We start from the raw sequence: 12909 nt of genomic DNA, 5'->3' as shown, positions 1-12909 counted from the left end.
GTGTTTTTTGCATGTTTGTCACACTTTAATGTTTCCGATCATCAAACAAATTTAAATATTAATCAAAGATAACACAAGTAAACACAACATGCAGTTTTTAAATGCTGAAGGACAATGTCCGACCATCTGTTCGTGACCTCAAGCTGAAGCAAACACAAAAAAAACACACTAGCAAATCCACCTCTGAATGGCTGAAGAAAAACTAAATGAAGACTTTGGAGTGGCCTAGTCAAAGTCCTGACCTGAATCCTATTGAGATGCTGTGGCATGACCTTAAAAAGGTGGTTCATGCTCGAAAACCCTCCAATGTGGCTGAATTACAACAATTCTGCCAAGATGAGTGGGCCAAAATTCCTCCACAGCGCTGTAACAGACTCATTGCATGTTATCGCAAGCGCTTGATTGCAGTTGTTGCTGCTAAGGATGGCCCAACCAGTTATTAGGTTTAGGGGGCAAGCACTTTTTCACACAGGGCCATGTGGGTTTGGATTTTGTCTTCCCTTCATAATAAAAAACTTAATTCAGAAACTGCATGATGTGTTTACTTGTTATCTTTTATTCATATTTAAATTTGTTTGATGATCTGAAACATTAAAGTGTGACAAACATGCAAAAAAAATAATAATCAGGAAGGGGACCAACACTTTTTCACACCACTGTATGTATATATATATATATATATATATATATATATATATATATATATATATATATATATATATATATTAGGGCCGGGACTCGATTAAAAAAATTAATCTAATTAATTAGAGGCTTTGTAATTAATTAATCGAAATTAATCGCATTTTAATCGCATATAAATATTTGACCTGAGAACAGTGAGAAGTAAGTTTTTTTATATGGATTTTTAAATTTCCCATCCACAGGGCCAACCAAAGCGGTCTCATCAGCTTCTTTGTCCATGTTCACTGTGGTTTGTTTTTGGCTGTTTCTCAATATGCGTTCTTCAGCGATCTTGCGTCCTTGTGTTCTCGTTCTACGTCATCATTAACCGTCAAAGTTCAGTTCCGATTCTCAAGAACGCAAGTATAGAGGATGCATGAAAGCAGTTTCAAGAATATGTTCTTGAAACTGAGGATGCATCGAGTGCAGACTTGAGAGAATCAGCCTTTAGAAATCCCAGAAAACGCTGTGGGTGGCCGGTGTACGGAAGCCTGTAAGCTTTAAAGTCGCTCTCACAAATACTTAACGGCTCTTCAAGTTGAAAGTAAATATTTATCGTTTTGTTTTAGTTAATTTTAATAAAGTTATAAGGCCCGGAGAAAGTCTGCATTTTTATTGGCATATTAAAATGAATCTTAACAGTAAAACATATAACGCTCTAAAATAAAACAATACAATTATATGAAAGTAATATCTATAATAGTATGAAATGTTTTAATAAGTTATGACATTTTGTAATATTTATTGTTCATTGGTCGCTGCTTATGCTGAGACTATGCGTCAGTTAAGCAAGAACACAGTACATCTCAGTTCTCATAAGTGTGCGTTCTGTGTTCTCGCGTCCTTCCGAGTTCGTTCTTCCAAGGCATAGATATATATACTGACTAGATGTCGCCTTGGGCCTCTAAGCATACGTCAACATCGCCGCCATCTTGGGTCGGGGATCTGAAGGAAGCGCCAAAGTTTCTCGGCATTCAGATCAAGCCGGACTTTTGTGCTGTAGTAGATATTTTCATGAACTGGATGTTTTCAAAGAATGGTTAACCTGTTTTATACTGTAGCCTAATCATTTAATAAGCTGTTGTAAATACTGGAAGATGTTTTCACACTACGTACGCACGTTGTGTTTGTTTTTGTGTTATATAACCATTTTACGCTGGGTCATTGTATTGCGGCTTGCTGATGTACATAATAAACCAGTACAATTCAAATGTTTTAATTAACATGAATTTTTAAGTATGGATATCACACCATTGTAGCCATTTTGTGTGCAGTAGATTAGGCTAAGGTAAGTAATAGTTAATTTTAAGTTCACTGAAGTGGAAGAATAATAAACTTACACCTAGTTTTGAAGTAGATTAATATCAAAAGCTTCAATTTTCTCTGGACTCGATCATAAATACATGTCTGTCAGTTGTAACAAACCAAAAAACTAAGAAAAATCATTTGAGATTTGGACGATTTATGATGATTTAATTTCTGCCTAGATGCAGATGTTAGGTTCCCCATCCTAACATTCTGAGGTCTGTTGGTCAGGAAGTCCATAATTGTTTTTTTCCCGCTTTGTTTGTTTAACTCGTGCCTTTATTAATTTAAATTTTGCTCTATTATTTATTTATATTTTATATATACTTTATATTATTCATGTTTTTTTCATATCACGATCAGCATCCTTGTAATTGTTTTGTGCATTGTAGAACAAATTAATTAGTTATGTAGGTGTGTCTAAGTATTGTATTGTATATGATATATCACATATTTATGATAGAACATAGATTAATTATTTTACTTATAAGTAAAATAATTAATCTATGTTCTATCATAAATATATGTCTGACATTTATAATAAACCAAACGGCTTGAAAATCGGTTGAAAATTAAGCAAATTAAGGTGATTTTAATCGTTGATAGTTCTCTGCCAATGTTAACTAATGCAGAGTAGACGCGGCTTCCCCCGACCCAAGATGGCGGCCGCGCTGACGCATCGTTCCTATGGACAGCAGCGTCAGAGGTGACATCTAGTCAGTATATATATCTATGCTTCCAAGGAAGCTTGGCAAGACCGGTCTCCACGAGAACGCAAGTCCGTTCTTTCCGTTCTTGGAATTCTGAACGCTAGTTGGTGCTCCAGTATAATCGGTCCGCCGAAACTCATCCAGTGAGAAACGTTCCGCGGTGCAAAAATAAGTGCGATTAAAATGCGTTAAAAAAATTTAACGCGTTATTTTTGTGTAATTAATTAATCTAAATTAACGCGTTAAAGTCCCGGCCCTAATATATATATATATATATATATATATATATATAATATTTATTTTATATATTTATTATATTATTATTACAAAAATGGCACTTTACTGTAATAAGGATTTTTTGGGGGAAAATATATATTTGAATGAAAATGTGTCTTGATAATGCAGTGGTCCAAAGAATGAGGTTAATTTTCTTATTATATAATAATTCATGTATAAATTATAATTAAATTACAGTATAATTAAATATAATTTAAGATACCAGTATTTTTGTATAATGTTTTTTTGTAATGTATTTTATTTCAAATACATTATTTTATATTTGTTGAGTTGTTTGTTTGGGTTGAAATATGACTCCTTAACAATTTTTTTTTCCATTGACCTAAAATATGAAAGTGCAATTGAAGTTCGGGGTGTTTTTTGCTGGTTCTCAGGTGTTTTGGGAAAAGATATTCTGGGCCGTTGAGCTCCCACCGCAGAGTGCCGAGAACTCTTGTGCCATGGTGGGTAGAGAGAGTAGGATCCCCTCATTAGCTTGGACCCGCCGTAGAGTTTCCATTTTAGAAATAATGTAGAGTACAAGGCAACGTCCCATCCGGTGCGACTACAGATCCACTGTCATTTTCACCCAAATAGTTCATTCACATTTGATGATGGGTGAGTGACTAGATACTAATGCACCTCTAAGACTCCGTTAGATGCTTGTGGAAACAGTCCTTTAGGAAAACTGCAAACCTTGTTGATGTAGTGCTAAACCGAAATGCTCAATCTACTGCTGGGAATCCAATTCCACCTTGACTCCACCTAAGGTGGTTTAGTAATGTCTTTGGCTGCATACCAATTCACATTCTTTTAGATAGTCTAGTTGTTATTATTGGATGCATCATATTGGTGGCTTATGTATATAATGATAAAATGCTCAATTTACAGTATTTATAGTCCTGTCTTACTATTTTCTTTATACTATGTAAGCACTAGTGTAATGTATATTATTTAGTTTGTGTTTGTGTTCTAATACAGATGAAAGCGTAGCTGAAGATTTATTGGATTAAAGCTAATGTTTTGCAGTGGGTGTGCTTGTGTTCGCTCTCCTCTCAGGTTTTTGAAAGCTCTGAGTTTTGCGTCTCTGGATAAGGAGGACTTATTGAGTCCGATCAATCACTCTACCCTGAATCGCTCCTCTTCCTTGCGCTCCATGGTCTCTAGCGCCACCTTCGGCTGCAGTGAGGACTACATCGGCCTGGCGCTGCCCCTGGACATCAACCACATGTTTCAGGTACATTTTGTTGTCTTGTGAACTTTTAGTAATGCATATGTAGAGTGTATAGAAGCTCATGCGAATTTGATTCAGTTTTCATTATGTTGGTTCATTTGAAGGTGCAGTCATTTAAACTTTTTTTTTTTTTTTTTTGCTCTCACTGTGGGCATAACTCTGATTGTGTGACTTATTTAGGAGAAGCGAGCATGTAGGGTTGTAACGGTATGAGATTTTCGCGGTATGATAATCGTCTCAGAAAATATCACGGTTTCGCGGTATACAGTATATGTTCTCTCTTCAAAGGAACTGCTGTTTCAAGATTCACAGCTTCTTCCACACATGCCTCAGCTGTGTCATCCAGGTTTTTACAGAAGCTTCCCTTAAATCGGGCATCCACAAAGCTGGAGATTTGTAGCACTCGTTCCACCTGCTCTGTGTATCTCCCTTGCAAGTCTTCTCGCATTACTTGCTTCATCTGTCTGATGAGTAGATTGTCTTCAGCTTGCTCAGAGAGGATTTCGCTGCCAATGTGCTCCAGTACTGGTGTGAGTGAGGACAGTGTGACCCGTTTCTCCGATGCCAGGGCATCAGTGAGGTCATAGAGTGGTTGAAGGAGCTGATTGATATTCTCAAGAGTGGCAATGTCATTATCTTTTGGCATGAAATGCCATGTACTCCTGTCACTAGCCAGGACTGCACAGACAGCCTGCTGTTGCTCCAGGAACCTGGAGATCATCTCATAAGTTGATCCCCACCTTGTTACCACGCCATGGATGAGGGCATGCTCAGGGAGTTCCAGGTCTTTTTTAATTCTCTCTTCCTTTTCCAACTCCGAGAAAATCCTTGAATCAAGTGTCTGCATGCCCTGACAGCAGATTCAACCCTTTGGATCTTCAAGTCTAATGGCCAGATTTAAATTGTGACCAAAACAAGTGAGCCAAATACAAGGGAACTCTGCGAAGGCCTTCTTCATATTTGTTGCATTGTCTGTGGTAATTCCGCACAGACTTTCTTTTGAAATCTTCCATTCCTGGAGCATATTTTCAGACATCTCGGAGATGGTTTCTGAGGAGTGGTCTTCAGGAAATAAATGAGACTCCAAACAGTGGCACTTAAGCTGCCAATCTGAGGAGAGGTAGTGGACTGTAAAACTTATGAATGGCTCCCCACCTCCACTACTGCTGGTCCACAGGTCTGTGGTGGCTGATCCACACAGCTTCCTTCATCTGTTCTTCAACACTGGCCCTTACCTCTTTGTACATGCGAGGGATTTCATTGGTGGAAAAGTATGTTTTTGATGGTACCTTGTACATTGGGACTGCCTTCTTCATCAGGTGGAGAAAGCCAGGTTTTTCCACTACTCTAAAGGGCATCATGTCTTTAGCAATGAAATAAGAATTCAATTCTTTCACTGGTTTGGATGTAGGATCTAACTTGATTCCTTTTGCAAGTGACTGTGTGACAGTTGGTTGAGCTGGATCAGGAAGCGTCTTTGCAGAGGTAGTTTGACCCTAAAGAATTAACATGATTAGCATGTAAAAAATTTGCATGTAATTACATATAACCACATAATGAACCAACAACATGGATGTAAATAGGAACTGAAATGTGGATATAACTTGGATGGGTCAAACTAATTCAGTGTTAAAATTCTAAAACATGTCTAATAAATTGTATTAAATTTTGTATTAATTATTATTTAAGAATAGAGTCTTATGAAATGTATTTTATTTCCTCAGAAATCCTGGGTTGTCTGATACAATTGGTCTGGATTCTATAATTCAATACTAAATATATTATTGAAAATGCAATCAGATGAAATATAACAACTTTTGTTTGTCTACACAAGAGAGGTTTACTAAATTAAAACATGGACAAAAAACTATACACAATAGTAATATATTTCAGTCATTATTTCTTCAGGCTAAACCAAACTTTTTTTTTTGACAGGTTGTACTAAACACCTATGAGTTTCAATCAGTGTATTTGATGATTATTCTTTTAAATAAAACTATAAAATGATTAAGTGTTCTCTCCGAGTAGCTCTGGATATGTTCATGTGTTCACGTCTTCACATAGTGAGTGAGACAGCAGATGCTTTTCGGATACCCAAAATATTCCCATACTGCAGATTTAAAAAAAAATTTCGGCGGGGGATAGAGAATTTGCAGCCTCTGTCTCGGACATTTTCGCCCCGCTGTACAGGTATGGGTGGAGTCTAAGCAGTCAAGTGGAAAGAAGTTGCATATACGCAGCAGCGCGGGTGAGATCTGGTTTCATTTTTTTTTCAAAACCGCGGATAAGCAAATGTGCACGATATGATAATCGTACATGTCAATATCGTGATATACCGTTACAACCCTACGAGCATGTGGTAATTTTCATGATTAGACTTTCTTATTATTTGTTATTTTTACATGTTAGATGATAAAAATACCCAAATAAATTTGCATCAAATCAGGGAGCCCAGTTTTAGTGTCCAAAAAATGTAAAATACGGATGTGAAAAGCACTGTTCTTTGCTTTTTTTTTTTTCTTTTTCTTTTTTTTCAGCTAGGGAAATGACTGTATTTTAAATAAGAGTGTAAAATGTTTACTTTTAAGATTTTACTTTATTTTTAGATTAAAGAAACATCATATTTCCAGAAGAGAACAAGCCCCCCTGCTGGAGAAAAATCATCCAAGTTTCTTTTTGGAGAATCTGATGGTATGACTGCTTTTAGCATCGCCCTTATATTTCTGTATTTATTATTAGTTGTAGTAGGATTAATAATACAATTATTGATTTATTGATTTATTCATCCATCTATCTATCAAATCGCACATTTTACGTGGCATCTATATTATACTGTAATTGACTCCAATTACATTAGTCCCCTTCTAATGTTAGTAAGATCTTTTTTTTTTATGTTTTTGAAGAAGTCTGCTCTTCATTTATTTGATTAAAGATATAAATGAATAATTATATTAAACAAATCTGCATGTTTCTTTTGTCTATTCTTGTGGGTTTCTTAGAAGCGTGTCGTGGTCCTCCACTGAAGCCGCAGATGAGTATAACGGAGCTGTTAAACAGCAGCCGGTCGGAGCAGAACCACCTGCTGGGAGCCGATGAGAGTACAGGCCTACAGGAGCACACGGAGCAGAACTGCCTCTACTGCTGCGCCGTCACCATCCTCGGCTCACACACACACAGCCACCTGAACAACACACACACACGCACAGGTGAGCAAACACACGCTAGCAGAGAATTTCAGCTTTATAAAACACATTTTTTATGAACCTGCTGCTTTCTGAAAGGAATCACTGATTACATGGAAGCATGGGAGACTGTGAGTGTTAGTAAATGGAGTAACTTGATCTGGTTGTAACTGGAAAGGTTGTAGGTTCAAAGCCCAGATTTGGGTAAAAATTAGTAATTTAGTTCCTTTTTTTCCTCATACCTGACTGCTCTCTCCGGCAGATCTGTCTGATGGTTTCTCTCAGTGGCACAGCCAGCCTTCCCATAATCACCTGGAGGTGGTCGCCCAGTCCAAGTTCTCGGGGATCTCGGGCTGCAGCGACGCAGCGGTCAGTCAGGGTTCGGCCAGCAGCACTCCCAGCACAGAGCTCATTCTGGGTGAGAATAAGACCTTCTGTTTTACCTCTGAGATTCCAAACCACATACTGAGACGCAACTTCTCACAGCCATTTTTTCTGGAGTTGTTTACTGTGTTGAAAATTTCTGGAAGTTTATGTTTTACATCAGTGAACATCCAGGTGGACAATGGTACAACATATGAAACATTTTCAATAGTGTCAAATTAAATCGTTATATTCTGACAAAAGTTTGAAATAGTGTCTAAATAAAGAGTGAACTGTTCCAATTCTATTTTTATTCATTTTTTTTGTTCTGGCCAAAGGAGCAACACAACTTGTCAACCCCTGCATATGTAATAATCAAGTTTAAAATATAATAATAACAACAACAAAATAAGTAATATTATTAATAATGATGATGATGATGACAATAATAATAATAAACTAAATAAATTACAGTATCTGTAAGTTTTTTTTAAACAAAATATTTTTATTAGTGAGTTCTATTGACATTTTTTGTTTAGATAACTGATAAAAGATGTTGATTTTTTTCAGTTCTTTTTATTCAGTTTTCTTATACTATCCAAAGCAACAACACAAAATACAAAACAGTTGAAACTTTTTCCACCCCAACATATATAATTAAATTTACATAAATATAACAAATAAATCAAATAAGTAATAGTCATAATGATAATAATAATAACAAACATATTTTAACTTACTTAAATTATGATTTATATATATATATATATATATATATATATATATATATATATATATATTTATTTATTTATTTATTTATTTATTTATTTATTTATTTATTTATTTATTTATATATATATATATATATATATATATATATATATATATATATATAAGTTAATCAATAAAAATGGAAAACTATTGTCAGGGACCTCACAGTCATCATTATTTGACATTTCACTTGTCTACTTGTTTACAAATTGTATGAAAGTGATCCATATTTTATTAAATACATCTACTTTTTAGTAGTTATTTGTTTAGCATATAAAGTAAACTTAGTAAAGCAATAACCTAAATCAGCTACGTTGTGGAGGAATTAACAATAAACAAACAAAATAGTGTCCAAATGTAAACATTTTGGAGATAGGAGAAATGATCATTTGTTCAGTACCAAAGCAGTGGAGGTCAATGAAAAGTCCATGATAGAAAAGCAAACATGTAATGTGTTCATATAGGTGGAAAGGCGATATCTGAGGACGGGCCGACCTGCAGAGTTCTGTTGAGGAAAGAGGTTCTGCGACTCGTCATCAACCTCAGCTCTTCAGTCGGCACCAAAGGACATGAAACGGGGCTGCTCACGTAAGAACAGCTGAGAAATACTGTGTTCTGTGTTTGTTTTATCCCTGCGTAATGCTCTGCTGCGCTCTGCAGGATAAAAGAGAAGTTTCCGTTCACGTTTGATGACATCTGCCTGTACTCTGAGGTCTCCTTCCTGCTGGCCAACTGCAAGTTTCGTCTGGCCTCACGCCGCTTCATCCAAGAGCTCTTCCAGGATGTGCAGTTCATTCCGGTACGGCTTCTCTCCTGAAAGCCTCTACAACAAATCTCCACCAAAATACTTCCTATAGCACCTTTCCCAAAGGACTCTGTTGCTTATATTTATATTAAGCTGTAGTGTGTAGCTTCTCTCAGCCATACCCAGGGATCGCCAGCATTTAAAGCTATAAAATAATGTTAATAAGCTATAAAAATTAATAAGCAATAAAAACATTTTATGAAGTAAAATTAAAATATTAATACATTTAAAAAATATATATATTTTACTTAATTTGCAGTTATGTGAACAGTATTTTATTGTTTTTTTTTAAATAAATAAAACATTTATTAGCATCAAATTAGAAAAAACTATTCTGACAGGTTTCTCTTTTAGATAAAGAAATCTTTTTTTTTTCGAGATTTATTTCAGTTTATCAAGATAATTTATTAAAATAATTAAAAATGCTTTTATTCAGCAAAGATGCACTAAATTGATCAAAAGTGACAGTAAAGACATTTCTTTTGCAAATAAATGCTGCCCTTTGAACTTAAAGGAACACTTCACTTTTTTGTTTTTTAAATAGGCTCATTTTACACCTCCCCTAGAGTTAAACAGTTGAGTTTTACCGTTTTTGAATCCATTCAACTGATCTCCGGGTCTGGCATTAGCAGGAACTGGAACTAGCTAGGTAACTAGTTATGATATAGCTGGGCACTGCATTCAGTAATATCATTGCGCCTGCTGCACTCATGGTATGGCAGCAAAGTTCCTTGATTATTACGCCGGAATGAGAGTATAGTTCCTAGCCATATTAGCCTAGAAAATTGCAACTTTTAATTTTCCGTCAGTCTTAGTACGCGATGTAACTACAGGAGAGCCGAGTTTTAAATAGGAAAAATATCGAAACTCTTTGGTCATTTTTTAGCGAGATGCTAATGGTCTAATCAGATTCAATGATAAAAGTGCTACCGCCAGACCCGGAGATCGGCTGAATGGATTCAAAAACGATAAAACTCAACTGTTTAACTCTTCGGGAGTTGTAAAATGATCCTATTTTCAAAAAAAGTGGAGTGTTCCTTTAATCAAAGAATCATGAAAAAAATATAGCAGGGTTTCCAGAAAACGGCTAAGAAGCACAGCTGTTTTAAACTTACTGTATTTTTGATTTAAAAAAATGCAACCTGAGTGAGACTTGGTAGTCTAAATGTAATTATTTATCATCAAATTTCCAATAGAATGTTATGCCCTGTAAAACCCCACATCAGTCGACAACTAGTGTTAATATTGTGTCTGTGACGTGGACCTTTCCTGTCTGCAGTTGTATGATGAAGCTGAAGCGGTGTTGAATAAACCATCACAGCCTGTCCCTGTGGACACAGAGGAGTCTTGATACCTCCGTCAGCTTCCTGAACACCTCACCGCCGTTATCCCATCACCTCACCTCCCATACGGCACAGAGAGACACGCTTCAGCGCACATGGAGGACGAGGAAGTCAGGCTGCAGCTGGAGGAGAGGAAGCAAGCGCTTACAGGAATACTGAAACAAGCCCCTGGACTTCAGGGGACCAGTTTACCAAAAAACGTCTTCAGACTGTGAAACAGGTGAACCGGAGCGCTACACACAGTCCGAACGTACATACGGACGCGCATGTTCACAAAGAACGATCTGAATGCTGTTTACACTTTAAGAGCGCCAGATGCACGGATGAGATAGACGGTTTACTGCACTGGTGTTTGTACATATCCACCCCACCCCAATATTTCAAAAGATCACGCAAACACTACAAAGAATTCAGCGCCAATGATTTGACTATGAATTCAGGACTTCCAGAACTGGGCGAAACATTGATTACATTTCTACTATTTATTATTTTCTTTTGTACGTGTGTGTTTGGATTTTTTTTATGACCTCTAGACAATCAGAATGCAGTGTTTTGGGAAAAAAAAACTTATTTGTGATATTTGAGCCCTTAGCGTCACACATCTTTCACTGGAAATCTGTCATCCGCGTACCATACTCATAGGAAATTCTGCTCCGAAAGACGCAGGCGAAGCGCATGCGAGCACTGATACACACACATACTCGATCGCAGAGCTAGCTCGACTCGTAACAGTCTGGATGTCACCAATCACGTCCAGGTCGTATTTCACCAGATTTCTCTTTACTGTAAAGCCCAATTCTGAGAAATATGCTTGATTATCATGAAAATTGTGTCATAATGCAAAAGATCATCATGGAAGAATGAATTGAATTTTGATTTTCGAGTGAAATGTGACCCAGACCTGTGAGATTCACTGCAGATGAACAGCGGTTATTAAAACATCTGCAGATTCATTCTCTATTTCATACTAGACTCGTGCAGTGCTGCGGTCTGCTCATCGTACGCTGATCTGATGCTGATCGGCGATTCTGTGGCGGTTAGATTGACTCTGACCTACAGGAAGTTAAAGCAGAAGTGAAACATAATCATGCATGGTATCGTTTTATTGACATATGATTAATAAAAGTGATGATCAAGTACCTTGGAAGGAATTCAGGAGTTCAATACAAATCATAATACAATACATTTGGTGTAATGTTGATTACAACAGAAAATCATTTTGACTGACATTTCTATTATAAATTCTGTGTGTGTGGGGGGGGGGGGGTATTTTGTTTGAAAAAAGTAAAAAAAAAATTATACACCATGTTAGTATTTTTTAATTAAAAAAATAATTTACTTTTATGTTACGGTGTGAAAATCACTTGAAAATAATGGGAATTACGATGGGATTCGACTCTTTTGGGGAGCAAAATGTGCTTATTTATATCATTACACTAATTATAATAATAGTCCTAAAAACCGGCTGAATTTTCTTATGATATATATATATATATATATATATATATATATATATATATATTTTTTTTTTTTTTTTTTTCTCATTCTGAAATGTTGACGACAATTTAAGCACATTTCCATTCCAAATTCTCATTATTTGTAAAAATATTAATCCACATAATAGTAGTATTTGCTGTTCTACATTGATGCTGATTAAAATCAAAAGTTGTTTTGCAATCATTAGAATCACATAAGAATCATAGGAATTAAAATGGAAATATGGGGAGCAAAATGTGCTTAATTTTTCTGAAAATAATATCAATGCAATATAAAAGACCTAAAACAGGCTTAATTTCCTTTGTAAAATATACTTATTTTTTGTTTGTTTGTTTTTGAATTCTGAAATGTTCATGACAGTTAAGCACATTTCTCTTTCAAATTCACATAATTGTAATGTGAGAAAAACACATGATACTGATAATATTTGAAAATAATGGCAGGTTTGGGGAATTGTCATGACAGTTGTCACAATGCAAACAGGCTTAATTTTTATTTTGTTTGTTATTCAAGCTGATGGACTAGTCAAAATGATTTTCTCTTGTAATGGACAACATTCTCCAATGCTCTTGATAGTGAAACTTGTATTGAACCTGGAATATTTCTTCAATGAGCTGCCAAAGCACTGGTTTAGAAAGAGTTAAAGTATTATCTTGACGTGTTGTCTATATATTGCTAGCGATTCCCTTCACATTGCGCCTTTGAAATGCGTTTAATCCCAGTGTGTTCCCTCAAACGTGCA

The 12909-nt window shown here is 35.9% G+C and overlaps 1 protein-coding gene across 2 annotated transcripts in view; it reads left to right on the top strand.

Moving 5' to 3' along the window:
• LOC306870400 (rapamycin-insensitive companion of mTOR-like) overlaps positions 1 to 12909 on the top strand; it is a gene marked incomplete at its 5' end in the record, with an annotated part of 40881 nt that overhangs the window by 27446 nt on the left and 526 nt on the right. Inside the window, 7 exons of one of the 2 annotated variants that reach the window (XR_013784253.1) lie at positions 4002 to 4209; positions 6813 to 6897; positions 7206 to 7412; positions 7651 to 7806; positions 8987 to 9110; positions 9183 to 9321; positions 10607 to 10890. Coding sequence is in view for 1 of the 2 variants with exons in the window: in XM_079417639.1 (XP_079273765.1) it covers positions 4032 to 4209; positions 6813 to 6897; positions 7206 to 7412; positions 7651 to 7806; positions 8987 to 9110; positions 9183 to 9321; positions 10607 to 10678 (961 nt within the window). Of the gene's footprint in view, positions 1 to 4001; positions 4210 to 6812; positions 6898 to 7205; positions 7413 to 7650; positions 7807 to 8986; positions 9111 to 9182; positions 9322 to 10606; positions 11949 to 12909 lie in introns of those variants that run through there. The other variant, XM_079417639.1, reaches the window with a different exon arrangement.

This window comes from Barbus barbus (assembly GCF_936440315.1).
Source record: "Barbus barbus genome assembly, chromosome: 5".
Taxonomy (NCBI): Eukaryota; Metazoa; Chordata; class Actinopteri; order Cypriniformes; family Cyprinidae; genus Barbus; species Barbus barbus.
The sequence above is the reverse complement of the archived record's forward strand: the minus strand, read 5'-3'. Positions and strand labels throughout refer to the sequence as shown.